This window comes from Pavona decussata, unplaced genomic scaffold (genome assembly GCF_977016875.1).
Source record: "Pavona decussata unplaced genomic scaffold, jaPavDecu1.1 SCAFFOLD_140, whole genome shotgun sequence".
Classification (NCBI taxonomy): Eukaryota; Metazoa; Cnidaria; class Anthozoa; order Scleractinia; family Agariciidae; genus Pavona; species Pavona decussata.
The window spans coordinates 113390-133341 of record NW_028145553.1 but is presented as its reverse complement, the minus strand read 5'-3'; the positions used below and the strand labels follow the sequence as shown (position 1 = coordinate 133341).

At 39.3% G+C, this 19952-nt stretch overlaps 4 protein-coding genes across 5 annotated transcripts in view; 1 reads left to right on the top strand and 3 right to left on the bottom strand.

The window, feature by feature from the left end:
* The window catches only part of LOC146466773 (E3 ubiquitin-protein ligase TRIM71-like), a 74898-nt gene extending 60162 nt beyond the window's left edge, over window positions 1-14736 (bottom strand). The window contains exon 1 of the mRNA XM_085126605.1: window positions 8913-14736. Coding sequence (XP_084982731.1) covers window positions 9302-11356 — 2055 coding nt within the window. The 5' untranslated portion in view covers window positions 11357-14736 and the 3' untranslated portion in view covers window positions 8913-9301. The remainder of the gene's footprint in view (window positions 1-8912) is intronic.
* The window catches only part of LOC146466772 (18S rRNA (guanine-N(7))-methyltransferase-like), an 84762-nt gene extending 68842 nt beyond the window's left edge, over window positions 1-15920 (top strand). The window contains exons 11-12 of one of the 2 annotated variants that reach the window (XM_085126616.1): window positions 14753-14842; window positions 15365-15920. In XM_085126616.1, coding sequence (XP_084982742.1) covers window positions 14753-14842; window positions 15365-15419 — 145 coding nt within the window. In that variant the 3' untranslated portion in view covers window positions 15420-15920. Of the gene's footprint in view, window positions 1-5081; window positions 5172-5373; window positions 5944-14752; window positions 14843-15364 lie in introns of those variants that run through there. The other variant, XM_085126617.1, reaches the window with a different exon arrangement.
* LOC146466774 (E3 ubiquitin-protein ligase TRIM56-like) lies at window positions 701-3581 on the bottom strand. The gene has a single exon (XM_085126543.1). It carries the CDS (start codon window positions 3527-3529, stop codon window positions 1502-1504), a length of 2028 nt encoding a protein of 675 aa, XP_084982669.1. The 5' UTR covers window positions 3530-3581; the 3' UTR covers window positions 701-1501.
* A 1194-nt stretch (window positions 15921-17114) lies between the features above and the next one.
* On the bottom strand, window positions 17115-19859 carry LOC146466771 (E3 ubiquitin-protein ligase TRIM71-like). The gene has a single exon (XM_085126521.1). It carries the CDS (start codon window positions 19783-19785, stop codon window positions 17740-17742), a length of 2046 nt encoding a protein of 681 aa, XP_084982647.1. The 5' UTR covers window positions 19786-19859; the 3' UTR covers window positions 17115-17739.
* Between the last annotated feature and the right edge of the window lie 93 nt (window positions 19860-19952).

The following is a 19952-nucleotide window of genomic DNA, read 5'->3' as shown; positions in this document are numbered from 1 at the left end:
CTCCGTCTCAGGATCGCTCACAGACCGATATGACGGTTGAGGGTACTCCAGAGACAGGCTCATGCGCAGTTCCTCGGCAAACTTATGCGCTTCCTTCATCATCGACGTGTGTCCCTTCTCTACCGCCCTCCTTTCGAACTGTTGCACTGTCCTCATCGAGGGATCCATGTTCTGACAAAAGCTTCATTGCCGCCTTGATCTTGGTCAACTTGTATTCACGCTCAACCGAGCGCAAGCCACGCCCTCCTTTCTCTCTGGCCAAATACATTATCGCCGTCGAGCTTAAGGGATGCTTTCCACCGTTTTCACAGACGATCTTTCTATTATTATTATTATTATTATTATTATTATTATTATTATTATTATTATTATTATTATTGAATGAGCATTGTGTAGCTCGCAAAATGGTGAGCTTCAACATGAAAAAAAATGATACGAACATCTTAGCTTGTTTCTCGAATGAAGGAGATAAACTTAGAGTACAGTTATTCGCATTCCAGGACAATGATACTAGACTCCTTAATAGCTTTCCAGAAATTTTTAGAAAATGCAAAAATACAGCACTTTCCTAAGACTGTCCAAGACTTTAATACGCTTACTAATTTTTTTTTTTCAATTTTCGATGAAAAAAGCAATAAATGATCGATTTGTCCATTTCGTGCTTCGTTAATTTTGAGATTACAATTAGGAACACTTCATACTGGCTGATAATTTTTTTTTATTTCTTCTTATTCTCGTTATTCTTTCTTTTATCTCAAAAGATTTAAGTCCAAATGCAGAAATAAAGTTTCATTCCCACTCCAAACTGACCTTCATCAAACATAATTACACATTTAAAAACAAAAGTTACCATTTATTTACAGCTCACTACATGAAATGTTACACTATATATGACTACCTACAACTACATAAGAATATATTTCTGTCACAAAACATTCTGTCCCTTGCAAGTTTTATTAAACTGACGAGCTACAAACGTACAAAAGAGTGAATCAGTTGAAAATATTTTTGTAGACAAAATTTATTTACAATTAGTAGCTTCACCCTACAATGTGCTAATTTTCTTAAGTCGCCTATTTGACAACATTCAGTTACTTACAGTAATATAAGAGACAAAAAATTTAAGGAATATTCTCGGCCTTTTGAGCCCTTAATAATCATTCCATTAACAAAATCTATGTTACAAGCAAAAACATAACAGTTTCGTAATACAGTAATAATATATAATGTAGATATAGAAGGATGCAATAAATGTCAAAACCATCGATCTTAGCTTAAAACTGCTTCACAGCATATTCATTTACAAAATCTCTGTTGTCCAAGAAAAACAATCAAATAAAAGACATCACTTGAGATGTAACCTGCTACTGAACTCCACGAAAAGCTACAAATATAATTATTTCTCAAAATAGTCTTCTTACAAAAATTGAGAACTTTCTGAATCAACAATGAATATTATATCGATATTTTCACAAGTGAGATATCAAATGAGCTCCAATATCTAGATTCGGTTGTTGCCACTGTCAGACACAACTATCTTCCCATCACTAAGATTTGCTGCAGAACCTGGCCAATCAAACTCTCCTTTTCCACTGCCTTTTGTTCCAAACTTTGTCACAAACTTTCCGCTCAGTTCGAACACCTGAACCCTGTTATTCCATGAATCACAAACCATCAGATGTCCGTCTCTGTTAACCGACAAGTAACCAGGCATATCGAAGTCACCCTCCTTGTTGCCCTTCTTACCGAATTTAAACACAAAATTTCCGTCCAGATCAAACATTTTGATACAGTGTTCGAGCTCGTCTGAGACTATAAAATATTGCTCCGTCTGGATACAGTGACAGGGAAGGGACAAGAACCCTTGTCCGCCAAATTTACGTTTGAACTGCCCACGAGGGGAAAATATCTTAATTGATTTGTTACCTTTATCAGCAACAATAATATCACCATTACTGGTGACAGATAAACCTTCAGGATTCTGAAGCTGGTGATCAAGGTTTCCTTTGTCACCAAACTTGCTAAGAAACTTACCATTCCCACTGAACACCTGGACCCTGTTGTTATCACGGTCCGCCACTGCAATGTTGCCATTGTTATCAAAAGCTATCCCTCTAGGCCAATTAAATTCACCCTTATTACGTCCCTCTCTACCAAACGATCTTACGTGGGTACCGTCACTACTGAATACCGATACCCTGTGGTTAAAATACTCAGTTACTGCTATTTCATTTCGATTATTCACTGCCACTCCCCATGATCCAGAAATCTTTCCAACAGACTCACCGAATTCTCCAAAAGATAGCACAGGTCTGAACCGCCTAATTTGGGTCTTAACCTCAAAAGAACTGCCACGGACATGTTTTCTTTCAAACCCACTAATTGCTTTACTATTTTCTTTCCCTTCTGCACTTGATTGCGGCGTCTTAATTTCGTTAAAAACGGTCTTTACAGTACCGATTCTTTTAGTGTTTAACATGCTAAGTAGTTCTTTATTTTCAGTAAAACTAAACCGAGGGATGGGTTCAAGGTCACTTTTACCTTGGGCTTCTTGTTCCTGAAGGATCGTGTCGAATGTTTCATTAAATCCCAGGATTTCAGCGCTGGAACTTCGTCTCAAAAGTTGTCTGGTTTCCTCGATGGCTGATTTAATGATTTGAAGTTGATTTTCAGCTTCGCCTTTTCTCAGCGCGAGACACTCGAGCGATTCTTTCGCTTGGTTATCAACTGCGTTAAAGATTTCCTGCTTCCTCGCTTCAATGATTGCCATCATCTGATCTGCAGTCGCCTGCACTTTGCTTTTTATGTCAGCTACTTGCACCTGAACATCAATGCTGCTTTGGTCGAGTTCGCTGATTTCATTTGTCTTTTCCTCTGCTTTCTTGTTGAGAGATTCTATCAGAGACTCCATTAGTAGCCTGTGTTCATTTGCTCCATCTTCCAGAAGCACTTTGGTGTGACCTTCGTGGAGTGTTACAACACAAGAATTGCAAATGGCGAGTTTACAGTTCTTGCAAAAGAACTCCAGCGCTTTGTTTTCGTGGCGTTTAATCTGGCAAAACGCTGGTCGCTTTAACACGTCTTCAATGTCCTGATCTTGAAAATTTTTTATCGCCAACACTCGATGTTCTTTATTTGCTCGTATTATATTATGTCCCGTGATGCACTCTTCACACCAGAAGAAGCAACACTGGAAACAGTAGAAAGAGTTGGCGCTTCTCTTGTCGCAGTTTCCACATTTCACGCCATCTGTGTTCCACTCTTTAATGGCCAACACATCCAGGAGGCTATTTATTCTGAAGTTGGTGGGAAACTCGCTGGGATTTCCACTTCCTGGGATCCTAATTTCCTTGCGACATTCTGGACATGATATGACATCTCGACGTGGACTCGTTCGATGAATCCCGTTCAGACATTTAAGACAGAAGCTATGCAAGCAAGGCAGCTGTTTTGGCTCGGTAAAGGGGCACATACACACAGAACAGAATACTTCGTCATGAAGATTATCGAGCAAAGTCTTAATATCCATAACGAAGGGCGCGAAGGGAAGGTTTCGAATTCAAAATGATGCAGTTGATGGATAAATGAAATTTGTCTTGTGACGGGATGTTATTTCTTATCAGACTTATAATACCAGTATTAACCAATCATAGAGCGATCACTGCATTGTTTTGACGTAACATCGAAAACTAATGGTTTCAAAAATATCCTGAATTGTTTATTACATTGTATGCGCTCAAGAAAGCATGACTTTTTAAAAAGCTGTTAAGATGTCTTGGCATCAGACTGCCTTAAGGCAATGTTTAAGAGATTGCATTTTCTGCGTCTGTTTTCCTTTACACTCGTGAGGTTTTATCCTTTAAAGTTGGTTTTCCTTTTGCCTTAAGTAGTCAAATGAGAAAAAGGTTTTTATTATTTTCCAGTATCACGCTGTTGAAACACGGAATGAAATCGGGCGTCTTGAAATCCAAACAATCTTTTTAGTATCTACGAAAGCTCGTTTGACCGAAACACGTTTGTGGTTGCACGAAATGATTATTCAACTGTCGTAAATCTAGCCTGTGAACAAAACCTTTCGGTGGGAAGTAGGTGAAAGGAAAAGCCCCTCTCCGGGCGGCCTTCCTTCTCGACCCCTGTAGGAAACAATTAAAATGCTATATTGAAATGGGTTGTTAAGGCATGTCTATGACTGAAAGCAGATTTCATGATAAGGGAAATATATTATTTGTTCTATTATTTATTGCTGATTAGATCATTTACGGCATGGGAGTCCATTGCTTTTACGCAAAAAAAAGAAACGGTTCCTGGTTTTTACAATACTATATGTAAGACTTCAGAAGTTCTTTTAATTATACGTGTTATAAACTTATGACATTCCATTATCACACTCTGATAAATCAATTTTAGTGGGTATCGCCTTGGTCTTTTACCATGGAGGGACTCAAAAACATGTTTGTGAGGCGACTTCCTTCAGTAGACCTCTACCTTTTCTAAGCTGTGTTTTCACTGGACCCAGATAAGCTGCAGCTCCATTGTTTAGGTGTCTAGGCACATTCTTTTGTTATTCGTTCTTTTGTTCTCTCGACCAACAATGTCAGACGTTACAAACGGTACAGGTCGCCCCATTTCGTTCGCAATTCTTCAGCAGTAACCGCTGAATCTCGATCAGTGGGCGCGCTCTAGGAAACAGTGGTAGGCTTCACGTAGCTGCCTGTTGGTTCCGTGATCTTTTCAACTTGCGTCGAGTGCTGCTCAATACTCATTGGTTCCAGCACTGTGGTTAAAAGTCCCAAATATTAAGCTTGGACTACCTCTGCTTTGGACCTTTTCTGTAAGAAAACTAGAAAAAGCTTTGTCATGTCTTATGGCCATCATTATACACGATTTTTGCTTTTTTGATTTTATAAAAAATACTGCAAGTCACAATTATATCAAAAAATATCAACATGTTATTTTGACAATTGATAACAGTGAAGATACAATAATTGCTTTATTACCCGAAACTAACGCATAATAAATTCTGCGTATTAGGAAAGTGAATTTCAAATTTGAGACCAGTTTTTTTCTATAATCTCTTTCAGAGAAAGAGCTAAAGTTCCACGAGGAAAATCGATAAAAAAGAGTAAAGATTGGATTAAAGAAAAAAAGGAGAGAAGAAGATGGCAGGGAAGGTAAGGGAAATCTTTGTTACTAAAATGATGAAGTGATGTTAAGGGCAGTTTGGAACATAGATGGCCTTTATTTAGCACATTGAAGTAGTGTCATTTGTGCTCTGTTACATGAAAAAGTGCCCTTCATTTTGGCCAATTGGAATATACTTGTTCGTTTTCGTGAACGAAGAGATGAACTTCAAATATTTTTTCTTAATTCTAGGGAATTGAGGCCAGACTCCAAGTACACGGGACGAAAAAGATAATCCACCTTTTGATTGGGACGCAAGCAAGGAATTCCCCCACCATTAATTCAGGCGAGGATAGTGAATGCATGTGTTACGATAATCTGCTGGGAATTGAAATGGTCATTTACAGTACTGTGGATGTACATGGTCACATTTGACGTGGAAATAATCCTTTCACGTGTACTAACGAAAAGACAATCTTTATAATGACAAAGAGATGAGAACTTGTTATATCTGAACGTAAACGAGAAGGACGAAGATTGTTTGGTAAAAGCTGTGTTTGAAAAACTTCAAAATACAATGATGATAACTTGCTAGGCCTTACCATTGAGAGCCAAGTTGCAGGCGACATTGAAAGAGTGTGCACCATGTCTGAAATTTATCTTGCCATGGAACATTGCGTTGCAAGTAATAGGAAGAGGAGAATGTTCATCTTGTTTTCACAACGGTGTGAGACTCAATAAACATGTCTCAATTCGTCAGTGGTTCTGCTTCCTTGTTCATATCCATATGTTTTAGAAACCCCCAGTTGTTGGTGGATCTGCCAGGCCAACAAGGTCTAACAATCCTAGTTGCTTTCTTCATCCCTGCCCCCTACCCCCACCCTGACCTACCAGGCCACCACCACTCGGTTCAAGCACCTTCCCGCCTTCTTCCTTGGTGCCTGGAGTCTCCAGTGGGGAGAACTCTCCCCACCCCCTCCTCCCAAAAGTCAAACATTGTGGCTGCAGACAGGTTTGCCGAGGTCTGGCTTTAGGAAAAGAAAACTCTACTTTATTTTCATCTGATTGGTTGTCCTCTTATCCATTTCCTGAGACCAGTTGGCCTGTTGTTGCGTTTAACTTTTTGTGGGACCAAGTGAATTTTGAACCGAGTTTAGAACTGCAAGACCGTATTCCGCGCCGTTTTCACCGTGTCATCGTGTAGGAACTGTATTAAAGAAAGGCTTGAAAGAGCGTGAATCATCCGAGTGGTTCATCGGCTCCGTTGAAACGGTACCGCACCGTAAACAACAGCGAACTCGGCCAGCGTATTTCGGGTTTACAAATCCTGTTCCTAACTTTGAATTCTCTGTGTGATCCAACAAAGCCGTCTGCGCGCTTCTGTTTATAGGACCACTCTTGTAAAATATCCACCGTATTCCACCATAAAAATGCTAGAACGAGAAAACGCAATGTATGTGCGCATAGCGATACGAGAATTTGACTTGCAGAGGTTTCCGCAAACTGAATTAAGTTTCCAAAGGAAAAGCTTGCCTCTTGCTCTTCCCTTTTTGAACTGCATCTCGGCGATAGGGACAAACAACAACAACAATTTTTATTTACACTCTTGCCTTATGTAAAGTTCATTGCAAAAATATTAGAAATAAAATTAGAGTACTGGTTGCCCGAAATTAACGCTAGGGGCTAGCGGAGCAAACAAAAGAAATGACCCAACAAGATCTTGTTATTGCAAGGACGAACGCAGATAAAACTGGCATCAAAGTGACCATTTATAACATTACTAAACAAACAGTTGAAGATACATACAATTGTACAAATGAATACTGACAAAGAACAGGCCGCAAATTCATGATACCTGGAAAATGAAGTAGGCAGCAAGCCTGTAAACCGGTGTTAAAACACGCTAAAGTGAGCCTCACCAAATTAAGCAGACTTTTTTTAACTTCCGTTCACCACATGTACACTTCCGCAAATAACGAAAGATAAGAAAAAAGATTTTTTTCTATCGATCCCAAAGTAAACCTGAACCCGCTCCCTCCGACTCGCAGAGTCAAGGTGGACGGTATTGTAGAAGCAAGTTCTTTTCTCGCTGTGTGTTTCCTGGTTTTGGTGCTGTTTTTCACAAATGAATATGGATATCCGATAGAAAAAGGAACCGATGGTTTATTCATCAGTCAATACCAGCAGTGCCCATTCCCCTAACCCCCACCCCCACCTCCCCGTCTGGGTTTTGATGAGGAATTTTCCCTCACTGTACGTCCCAGGAACCGGGCATTGTTCCACCCCAGAGCTGGGTAGGCTCAGTCAAATGAGACAAAAATTCATAGAAGCGTTAAAGTGAATTGCATGATATTTGGCAATTATCAGGTCCTTCATGGAATTCGCTGTTTAAAGTGAATGAATGGTGGTCTAACACATATTGGAAATTAAAACTTTTCTTTTCACTTTTTGAAAATAATTATGTTCCTGTTGTTTGAATTTCAAAGGGGAAATGCATTAAATAGTAATTGCTCGGCATACAAGCCAGCTTGCTTCTTGCTCCCTAATCCCTGCCTAGGTAAGCTCACTCGCACACGACCAACTACACCCTCATGAAACTATACAATAGTAATATTATTTAGTCTTACTATGATTAAAAGCGCAATTCATAAGAAGCAGCGTGGTGAAGTGGTTAGGGCGTCAGACTTGGAATAAGGAAGTCCCTGGAGTTGTTTCTCGGTAGCCCTGGGTTCAACTCCTCTACTTTGTTTGTAAATAGCCAGCTGGTCTGCCTCCTGCCAGCTGGGACTCTTAACCATGTTATTTTCTATTAAAATGTTTTTTTTGTTCCTGTTTTGATTCATTATCCCTGAAATGTCCCTTTTGGGGGGAGGATAATCAATTATAATAATATAATTATTATTATTATTATTATTATTATTATTATTATTATTATTATTATTATTATTATTATTATTATTATTATTATAATTGATTATCCTCCCCCCAAAAGGGGCATTTCAGGGATAATGAATTGAACGAGTGCACGTGCGCATTGTTTAGGTTTGGTGAGCTTTAATATATAAAAAAGAATTGTATGAATGTCTCGGCTTTTCTCTGGACTGAAGGGTAAATTTGGATTACAGCATTTGACATTCCAGGACAATAATGCTAGACTCTTTAATAGCCTCCTTGAAATTTTTAGAAAATGCAAAACTTTCAGTACTTTCCTGAGACTGTGCAAGACCTTACTGTGCTTTAATATTTGCTTACTTGTTTTTCAATTTTCCATGAACTACATGGGTAATTTAATATAAAAAGTAATAAATATTCGATTTGTCTATTTATGCGTGGTTAATTCTGCTAGACTGAGAACACGATTGGGAACATTTTATAATGTAAATTTAGCAATCAAGTAGTGATTATTGGCTGATAATTTTTTGTTTTACTTCTCATTTTCGTTGTTCCTTTTTTATGTCCAGTCAAAAGATGGAAGTCCAAATGCGAAAAAAAAACTTTCATTCCCACTCTTAACTGACCATCATCAAACATAATTACACCTCACACACCATTCAAAAGTTACCATTTATTTACATCTCACCACATGGTATATTACAAATCTACTTGCGAGTCAATGTCACAGATAATTCTGTCCCTTGCAATGTTAATTTCATTACACTGATATGCTTAAAACATTCAAAAGAGAGTGAGTTGAAAACATTTTTGTAGAACAGATTTTTTACAATCACTAGTTTCACCCTACAATGTTCTAATTTTCTTATAAGGTCGCCTGTTTAACAAGATTCAGCTACTTACAATAAATTCTATAAGAAACAATGAATTTAAGGAATATTCTCGGCCTTTTGAGCCCTTAAAAGACATCCCATTAACAAAATCTATGTTACAAGCAAAAACATAACTGTTTCGTAATACAGCAATAATATATAATGTAAGTATAGTAGAATGCAATAAATGTCATAACATGTTATAGATTTGAAAACTCCACAGCTCATTCATTTACAAAATCTGTTGCCCGAGAAAAACAATCAAATAAAAGACATCACTTGAGATGTAATCTGCTACTGGCCTCTAGAAAACGCTACAAAATATAATTATTACTCCAAATAGTCTTCTTACAAAAATTCAGAAATTTCTGAGTCAACAATGAGAATTTGTTCGATATTACATCACTGGTGAGAAATCAAATGAGCTCAAATATCTGGATTCGGTTGTTCTTTCTGTCAGACACAACTATCCTTCCATCACTAAGATTTGCTGTAGACACTGGCCAATTTAACTCTCCTTTCCCACTGCCTGTTGTTCCAAACTGTGTTACAAAATTTCCGCTCAGCTCGAACACCTGAACCCTGTTATTCCATGAATCACAAACCATCAGATGTCCGTCTCTGTTAACCGACAAGTAACTAGGACAATTGAAATCACCCTCCTTGTTCCCCTTCTTACCGAATTTAAACACAAAATTTCCCTCCAAATCAAACACTTTGATACAGTGATCACCAAAGTCTGAGACTATAAAATATTGTTCCGTCTGGATACAGTGAAAGGGACAGGACAAAGAGCCTTGTCCGCCAAATTTCCGTTTGAACTGCCCACCAGGGGAAAATATCTTAATTAATTTGTTCCATTTATCAGCCACAACAATATCACCGTTACTGGTGACAGATAAACCTTCAGGCTTCTGAACCTGGTGATCATGGTTTCCTATATCACCAAACTTGGTAAGAAACTTACCATTCCCACTGAACACCTGGACCCTGTTGTTATCACGGTCCGCCACTATAATGTTGCTATTGTTATCAAAAGCTATCCCTGAAGGGAGGTTAAATTCACCCGGATTACGTCCCTCCCTACCAAACGATCTTAAGTGGGTACCGTCACTACTGAATACCGATACCCTGTGGTTCTTTAACTCAGTTACTGCTATTTCATTTCCATTATTCACTGCCACTCCCCATGGGAAATTAAGCTTTCCAACAGACTGCCCGCGTTCTCCAAAAGATAGCACAGGTCTGAACCGCCTGGTTTGACTGGTTTGGGTCTTGACCTCAAAAGAACTGCCACGGACATGTTTTCCTTCAAACCCACTAATTGCTTTACTATTTTCTTTTCCTTCTGCACCTGATTGCTGCGTCTTAATTTTGTTAAAAACAGTTTTTACAGAACCGACCCCCTTAGTGTTTAACGTGCTAAGTAGTTCTTTATTTTCAGTAAAATTAAACCGAGGGATGCGTTCAACGTCGCTTTTACCTTGGGCTCCTTGTTCCTGAAGGATTGTGTCAAATGTTTCATTGAATCCCAGGATTTCAGCGCTAGAGCTTCGTCTCAAGAGTTGTCTGGTTTCCTCGATAGCTGATTCAATGATATGAAGTTGATTTTCAGCTTCGCCTTTTCTCAGCGCGAAACACTCGAGCGATTCCTTCGCTTCGTTATCAACTGCGCCAAAAATGTCCTGCTTCCTCGCTTCAATGATTGCCATCATCTGATCTGCAGTCGCTTGCACTTTGCTTTTTACGTCAGCTACTTGCACCTGAACATCAATGCTTCTTTGATCAAGTTCGCTGATTTCATTTCTCTTTTCCTCTGCTTTCTCGTCAAGCGATCTAATCAGAGACTCCATTCTTAGCCTGTGTTCGTTTGCTCCATCTTCCAGAAGCACTTTGGCGTGACCTTCGTGAAGTGTTACAACACAAGCGTTGCAAATAGCGACTTTACAGTTCTTGCAAAAGTACTTAAGCGCTTCGTTTTCGTGGCGTTTGATCTGGCAAAACGCTGGTCGCTTTAGAACGTCTTCAATGTCCTGATCTTGAAAGTCTTTTATCGCCAACACTCGATGCTCTTTATTTGCTCGGATTATATTATGTCCCGTGATACAGTTTTCACACCAGAAGGCGCAACACTGGAAACAGTAGAAAGAGTTGGCGCTTCTCTTGTCGCAGTTTCCACATTTGGCGCGAGTTGTGTTGCACTCTTTAATGGCCAACACATCCAGGAGGCTGTTTATTCTGAAGTTGGTGGGAAACTCGCTGGGATTTCCACTTCCTGGGATCCTAATTTCCTTGCGACATTCTGGACATGATATGACATCTCGACGTGGACTCGTCCGATGAATCCCGTCCAGACATTTAAGACAGAAGCTGTGCAAGCAAGGCAGCTGTTTTGGCTCGGTAAAGGGGCACATACACACAGAACAGGATACTTCATCATGAAGATTATCGAGCAATGTCTTAATATCCATAATGAAGGACGCGAAGCGAAGGTTTGGAATTCAAAATGATGCAGTTGAGAGATCAATGAAGTTTTGTCTGGTGACGGGATGTTATTTCTTATCATGCCGGTATTGACCAATCACAGAGCGATCACTACTTTGTTTTGACATTGAAAAATAATGGTTTCAAAAATATCCTGAATTTCTGGGAATTGTTTATTATGCGCTCAAGAAAGCATAACATTTTAAGAAGCTGTCAAGATGTTTTCAGATCAGATTGCCTAAGGGTAATTGAGTGATTTAAATTTCTGCGTCTGTTTTCCTATTTATCCTGGCTTTCTTTTTGCCCCAGCAGGGGCGTAAATGAGGTTTTGATTTCCAATATTACGCCGTCAAAACACGGGATGAAATCGAGCTTCTTGAAATCCACACAATCGGTTTAGTATCTGTCGAAGCTCGTTTGACAGAAACGCGTTTGAGATTAGGGGAAATGATTATTCAACTATCGTTTAACTTCTAGCCTGTGAACAAAATCCTCCAGTGGGAGTAGGGTGAAAAGAATAGACCTTCCCCTGCCGGCCTTCCTTTTCGACCCTAACCATTACAAAATGTCGTGCATTGAATTAGCTTTCTAGGGCATGTATTTTTAACTAAAGGCTGAGTTCATGGTGAGGGAAATATACATTTACGGTATAAAATCCAGCGCTTTTATTTTCCTCACTCCAAAAAAAGTTCCTGATTTTTACATTACTTTATGTAAGACTTCACAAGCTCTTTTAATGTTCTGCGTGTCGTTGTCGATATTTCCTGAGACATCAGAATAAGAATTATGTGTATTCAAAGCACAAACCGCAGCAAAAAGGTCAAATCATTCTAAATATCACATTTTTCATTTTTTTGGACGTGTGTTTTTGATGTTAAAAATCAAGGGAGTTGTAACCTGTTTGAAGGTTTCTAACTTATAGGGGTTGAGTTGTCGAAATAAGGTTCCTACAAAAGGTACGTCCTGCAGGCGTAGGCGTGGCTCGATCCTGAGACACACTCTTCCAAAACGTTTCGACCGGGACGTAACCACTTCATTCAGTTGCCATATAAAAAGTATATCGAAACAAACCATGTTTTTTGTGACAAGCAAAAAAATGACAAAAACTCGAAACTGTGAATTTGGCAAACCACAGCGTCAAGATGTTTAGAGATGCCGGACGTTTTGCTAACCTGGATCCAGGATCAGTAAAATACTTGACTGACGGCACGACTGATCCTTACGGCAGTAAAACAGACGAAACCAAAAAAGTTGGATATAGGCCTGGAATTGAAAACGCATCATTCTGTAATCATTTCCAGCTTCTACTCTCTTGTGGACGGTAGACAATGTGCCGAAAAACCTAGTGTAAATACACCACTTTTTTTAAAGCATGTTTTCGAGATGATATAAACAGAGGGATTTGACAGCATATCAGTGTGGGCATGGCCTATGAATCTGATATGAAGTAACTTCAGATTTCTTCAAATTCTACAACGGCGGGGAAATCGATAAGAGGACACTTTGTCCTACCTTACTATTTTCGAGATGACAAAAACGGAGGGAATTGAAAACATGGTAGTATGGGCATGCCGTAAAAAAGTACCTGTTATGAGAATTTGATTTGAAGTAACTTCATACACATTTATTTCTTTATTTTTAATTGTATTTTACAAATTCGGTAACGGCGTGTAAACAGACAAGAGGACACTGTGTCCTGCCTTACTACACCTACCTACCCAACGCGTCCTCAAAGTGAGACTGAATTTAATACAATCCAAACCAAAAATTTGGGCAAAAAGATAAAATGAAATCAAAAATTAAATGTAGGATCAACAACAGTACGCTTGCAGAAGATTAATGCGGCAGACAAATTTGTAAGTTCGTTTGTTGTCTGCATCAAACAGGCAGGAAAAATACGGCCGGAAAAATAAACTTTTTCCAGTTGGTTTACGATTGTTATTAACATCAGGTTCATATGAAACGTTTTGTTGTGTTCCATTTTTTTTTATCCTCTCACAATGACAGACTAAAATGTAAACTGGTTTTTCGTATCTCGTTTTGTAATAGAGAATGGTAGTCCAGGTTCTCTAATGGCAATTGCCAAACAAACATTTTCTCTGTGTAAAACGAGCAAGAACGTGTCTTGTTACAAACTCAAAGTGGTAGTCCATTTTTTCAAATAAATGGAAAAGTGTTTTGTTGTTTTTTGAAACCAAACTTAAAAATTTAAGGGGGAACTTGGAAACGATTATATATATAATTATCTAGACATGCGATCTGCATCAAAGAGCGTTCATCAGGAAGAAATAAAGCCTTAAAATCTCCTATTACAGTGGAACCCCGCCCTACCACCACCTCGTTAATACGATAACTTTTTTGAGCCGTGAACGATTTGAAAAGTCCAGTTATAGTTCCTTATTTTTACAACCTCGTAAATCTGATCACCCTGTCGTTACGACCACATTTGCATGGCCCGAAAGTCGTCGTATTAACGGGGTTCCGCTGTATTTTATTTTAGGCATTGCTGTGAAATAAATGGTCGGTGAAACATGTAGTGTTCACCATGTCGCAAACGTGGGAAAAAGAAAACTTTGAGCCTCTGACCGGAGTCGATCCCATGTTCTTCCCGGTAAACAGGTCGGATGTCCTAACCACTGAGTTCCTAAGAGACTCGTGGAAAGCCAGATCATTTATGACAGTTCCTTATCCTGACCTATCTCGCTGATAAATCACTTTACATGCTCACTGGGTGTCCTCTTGGTCTTTTACCATGGATGGACTCAAAGAACTTGTTTGTGAGGCGACTTCCTTCAGTAGACCTGTACCTTTTATAAGCTCTGTTTTCACTGGACCCAGATAAGCTGCAGCTCCATTGTTTTTGTGTCTAGGCACATTCTTTTGTTGTTCGTTCTTTTGTTCTCTCGACCAACAATGTCAGACGTTACAAACGGTGCAGGTCTCTCCATTTCGTTCGCAATTCTTCAACAGTAACCGCTGAATCTCGATCAGTGGGCGCGCTCTAGGAAACAGTGGTAGGCTTCACGTAGCTGCCTGTTGGTTCCGTGATCTTTTCAACTTGTGTCGAGTGCTGCTCAATACTCATTGGTTCCAGCACTGTGGTTGAAAGTCTCAAATGTTAAGTTTCGGCTAGCTCTGCTTTGGGCCTTTACTGTAAGAAAACAAGAAAAAGGTCCGTCATGTCTTATGTCAATACAAGACATGATTGTCGCTTGTTTGTGTCTTTAAAAATACCGCAAGTAGCAATTATCAAAATATTATATTGACAATTGATAACAATTATAAATTGTTGCCTTACTCCCGAAACTAGTGCATAATAAATTGTATGTATCAGGAAAGTGAATTTCATATTTGAGACGAGGTTTTTCTATAATCCCTTTCAGAGAAAGAGCTAAAGTTCCACGAGGAAAATCGATAAAAAAGAGTGAAGATTGGATTAAAGAAAAGAAGGAGAGAAGAAGACGGCAGGGAAAGTAAGGGAAATCTTTGTTACTAAAATGATGAAGTGATGTCAAGTGCAGTTTGGAACATAGAAGATATTTATTTAGCACACTGAAATTTTTTTTTTCCAAAAGCTCAGAAACTGCTCAAGTAGAGCAAGGGTAACAAAAGCTTTGAATAACGTTGAAAATGTAGTTTTCAATAGAGTGTTGTAAAACCAAAACCAAAGAAATTGCTCTCACCAAGCGCAACAAATGTAAACAGCGCAATGACCCAATCAGAAACTCGAAACAAAATATCTGTAACTAGTGCCAAGCGCGGAAAAATGCGTGAGGGAAATCACGATTGGTTTTGGTTCTGTTTCATTGGTTGGGAAAGTGGCGCGAGTTCTACCAACTAACTGATTACCCATGTTCACGATTTTTTAAGATACCTAGTGTCATTTGTGCGCTGTTACATGAAAAACTGCCCTTCATTTTGGCCAATTGGAATAAAGTTATTCTTCTGACCTCGTTTTCGATGGGGTGAACTTTAATTTTTTTTCTTTATTCTAGGGAAGTGAGGCCAGACTCCAAGTACACGGGACGAACAAGAAAATCCACCTTTTGATTGGGACACGACCAGGGAATTTGCCGTACCATAATAAATTCAGGCCAGGAAAATTAAACTTGCAGCGAAACATGTGTTACGGTAATCTGCTGGGAATTGAATGATCATTTATAGTTCTGTGGGTGTGTATGGTCACATTTGACGTGAAAATAATACTTTCACGTGGACTAAGGAAAAGACAATCTTAATAATGACAAACAGATGGAAACTTGCTATGACTGGCTCTTGATAGTCCTACCAAATGGTGTTGGGAAAGTAAGCAAGAATGACGAAAATTGTTTGATAAAAGCTGCGTCACGTAATCTTCAAAATAGAGTGATGATACAGTTTGCGAGCCAAGTTGAAGGCAATATTGAACGTGTATGTAGCGTGTAACGCAACCTCTGAAATTATCTTACCATAGTAACCGAACTGCGTTGCAGATTATTGAGATGACACGAAAACTAGAATTTTCATCTGTTTTTCAAGACGTTGTGACACTGAATAAACATGTCTCCACTCGTTGGTGATTCTTCTTTCCTTGTTCGCTCTCTCACTACTTATCACCCTTATGTTTTGGTGGCCCTAGTTGTTAGCGTGGCTACAAGGTTGAGGTCCGTCACTGCACCCATTCTTAGTTACGTTCCTTAACCCCACCCTTCCCCCCCCCCCCTCCCCCCCATCTCGGTCTAGGCACCTTTCCTACTGAATCAGGTTCCGCGCCCTCTTTCTTGGTGCCTGTACTGTTGAAGGCCTCCCAACACCCACCCCCACCCCGCAGCAGCAACCCAACCCCCACCCTCTCCCGCACTAGCAGTGGTCTTCAGCGACATTTTTTTTTTCAACCATTATCTCAATGTGAGTGCACAAGTTCTTCAAACGAATGATCTCTTCTTCAAATTTTGTGGCAATTGCTCGGTTAGTCATTCTAGTCAGAAAAGAACCAATCACCTTGACTTGCACTTTCTTGTCTCACTGGGAAAGTACCATATGCCCAAGAAGTTTGTTGCCAGCTTGTTGTCACCGTATATTTCTTACTGTTACAGTTTCTGTTATTGTCCTTTTTTTTCAATAAATATGTGAAAGTTTTGCTTTGTACATTCGGTTGTTTCTCAAAAAAGAAATAAGCGCCCTATCTCGAATAAGCGCCCTCCCTTGAGGTACCAAAAGTAAATAAGCGCTGCGTGCGCGAAATCGAATCATGGATATGAAGGGAGAAAACGACCACATAAGGGGTTGGCAGGGGGGGGGGGGGGGGGAGGTTTGTGTCTTACTTATTTTTGGTATGAAGGATGAAGGGGGGGGGGGGGGGGCTGGTATTTAACTTTTCGTCTGGGGTAGGGATGAAACCTTGTTAATCACCATTTCTTATTAGTGCACAGTCCTAAATCCAGAATCATTTTGTTTTTGCAAGAAATGTTTACAGGTTTGAGCACCCATCCAACGTTTGCAGAGACCGCTTTTAAGCTAGGTAACATTTTTTACCTAGAAGTCTCTTGGATATGTAAATGCATTTAATACTAATGGCTAGGCCTACGAGCAAGCCTCCCTTCCAATCAATTAGTGATCAATTAGTTTTTGTTTTTGTTTTTTTAATTTGCTTTTCTTCTTATTTTCGTGATTCCCTCTTCTTTTATCTCAAAAGATTAAAGTCCAAATGCAGAAATAAAAGTTTTTTTTCCCTTTCCAAATTGACCATCATCAAACATAATTACATTTAAAAACAAAAGTTACCATTTATTTACACCTCACCTCATGGTATTACAAATCTACTTGCAAGAAAATATAGATTTACTTATGTCACAAAACATTCTGCCCCTTGTAATGTTAATTTCATTACACTGACATGCTTAACACATACAAAAGAGTAAAATCAGTTGAAAATCTATTAAAGAAAAGATTTACTTGCAATCCCTTGCTTCACCCTACAATTTACTAATTTTCTTAAGCCGCCTGTTTAACAACATTCAGTTGCTTACAGTAATGTAAGAGACATTAAATTTAAGGAATAATCTTGGCCTTTTCCATTAACAAAATCTATTTTACAAGCAAAAACATAACTGTTTAGTAATACAGTAATATTATATAATGTAGATATGATAGAATGCAATAAATGATATAACCATCTTAGTTTTGAACAACTCAAGAGCATATTCATTTACAAAATTTCTGTTGCCCAAGAAAGACGATTAAATAAAAAACATCACTTGAGATATAAACTACTACTGGCCTCTAGAAAAGGCTACAAATATAATTATTTCTCAAAATAGTCTTCCTACAAAAATTCAGAACTTTCTGAATCAACAATGAGTTTTTTATCGATATTATCACAGGTGAGAAGTCAAATGAGCTCAAATATCTGGATTCGGTGGTTGTCTGTGTCAGACACAACTATCCTTCCATCACTAAGATTTGCTGTAGACTCTGGCCAATCAAACTGTCCTTTTCCACTGCCTTCAGTTCCAAAATTTGTTACAAACTTTCCGCTCTGTTCGAACACCTGAACCCTGTGATTCCCTGAATCACAAACCATTACATGTCCGTCTCTGTTAACCGACAAGTAACCAGGTTGATTGAAGTCACCCTCCTTGTTGCCCTTCTTACCGAATTTAAACACAAAATTTCCCTCCAGATCAAACACTTTGATACAGTGTTCACCCCGGTCTGAGACGATAAAATATTGCTCCGTCTGGATACAGTGATAGGGACAGGACAAAGAGCCTTCTCTGCCAAATTTACGTTTGAACTTCCCACGAGGGGAAAATATCTTAATTAATTTGTTACCTACATCAGCAACAATAATATCACCGTTGCTGGTGACAGATAAACCTGAAGGATTCTGAAGCTGGTGATCAAGGTTTCCTTTGTCACCAAACTTGGTAATAAACTTACCATTCCCACTGAACACCTGGACCCTGTTGTTGTCATGGTCCGCCACTATAATGTTACCATTGTTATCAAAAGCTATCCCTTTAGGCCTGTTAAATTCACCTTTATTACGTCCCTCTCTACCAAACGATTTTAAGTGGGTACCGTCACTATTGAATACCGATACCCTGTGGTTAAAATACTCAGTTACTGCTATTTCATTTCGATTATTCACTGCCACTCCCCATGATCCAGAAAGCTTTCCGACAGACTCACCGAATTCTCCAAAAGATAGCACAGGTCTGAACCGCCTGATTTGGGTCTTAACCTCAACAGAACTGCCATGGACATGTTTTCTTTCAAACCCACTTATTGCTTTACTACTTTCTTTTCCTTCTGCACTTGATTGCTGCGTCTTAATTTCGTTAAAAACGGTCTTTACAGTACCGATTCTTTTAGTGTTTAGCATGCTAAGTAGTTCTTTATTTTCAGTAAAACTAAACCGAGGGATGCGTTCAACGTCACTTTTACCTTGGGCTTCTTGTTCCTGAAGTATTGTGTCAAATGTTTCATTAAATCCTATGATTTCAGCGCTGGAACTTCGTCTCAAAAGTTGTCTGGTTTCCTCGATGGCTGATTCAATGATATGAAGTTGATTTTTTGCTTCGCCTTTTCTTAACGCGAAACACTCGAGCGATTCTTTCGCTTGGTTATCAACTGCGCCAAAAATGTCCTGCTTCCTCGCTTCAATGAGTGCCATCATCTGATCTGCAGTCGCCTGCACTTTGCTTTTTACGTCATCTACTTGCACCTGAACATCAATGCTGCTTTGGTCGAGTTCGCTGATTTCATTTCTCTTTTCCTCTGCTTTGTTGTCAAGCGATTTAATCAGAGACTCCATTCTTAGCCTGTGTTCATTTGCTCCATCTTCCAGAAGCACTTTGGTGTGACCTTCGTGCTCTGTTAAAGCACAAGCGTTGCAAATGGCAACTTTACATTTCTTGCAAAAGAACTTAAGCGCTTCGTTTTCGTGGCGTTTAATCTGGCAAAACGCTGGTCGCTTTAACACGTCTTCAATGTCCTGATCTTGAAAATCTTTTATCGCCAACACTCGATGCTCTTTATTTGCTCGGATAAAGTTGTGTGGCGAGATGCATTCTTCACACCAGAAGGCGAAACACTGGAAACAGTAGAAACAGTTGGCGCTTCTTTGGTCGCAGTTTCCACATTTCACGCCAGTTGTGTTGCACTCTTTAATGGCCAACACATCCAGGAGGCTGTTTATTCTGAAGTTGGTGGGAAACTCGCTGGGATTTCCACTTCCTGGGATCCTAATTTCCTTGCGACATTCTGGACATGATATGAAATCTCGACGTGGACTCGTTCGATGAATCCCGTTCAGACATTTAAGACAGAAGCTGTGTAAGCAAGGCAGCTGTTTTGGCTCGGTAAAGGGGCACATACACACAGAACAGGATACTTCATCATGAAGATTATCGAGCAAAGTCTTAATATCCATAATGAAGGACGCGAAGCGAAGGTTTGGAATTCAAAATGATGCAGTTGAGAGATCAATGTGAAGTTTTGTCTGGTGACAGGATGTTATTTCTTATCAGACTTATAATACCGGTATTGACCAATCACAGAGCGAGCATTGCAATGTACAAAATATCCTGAATTTCTAGG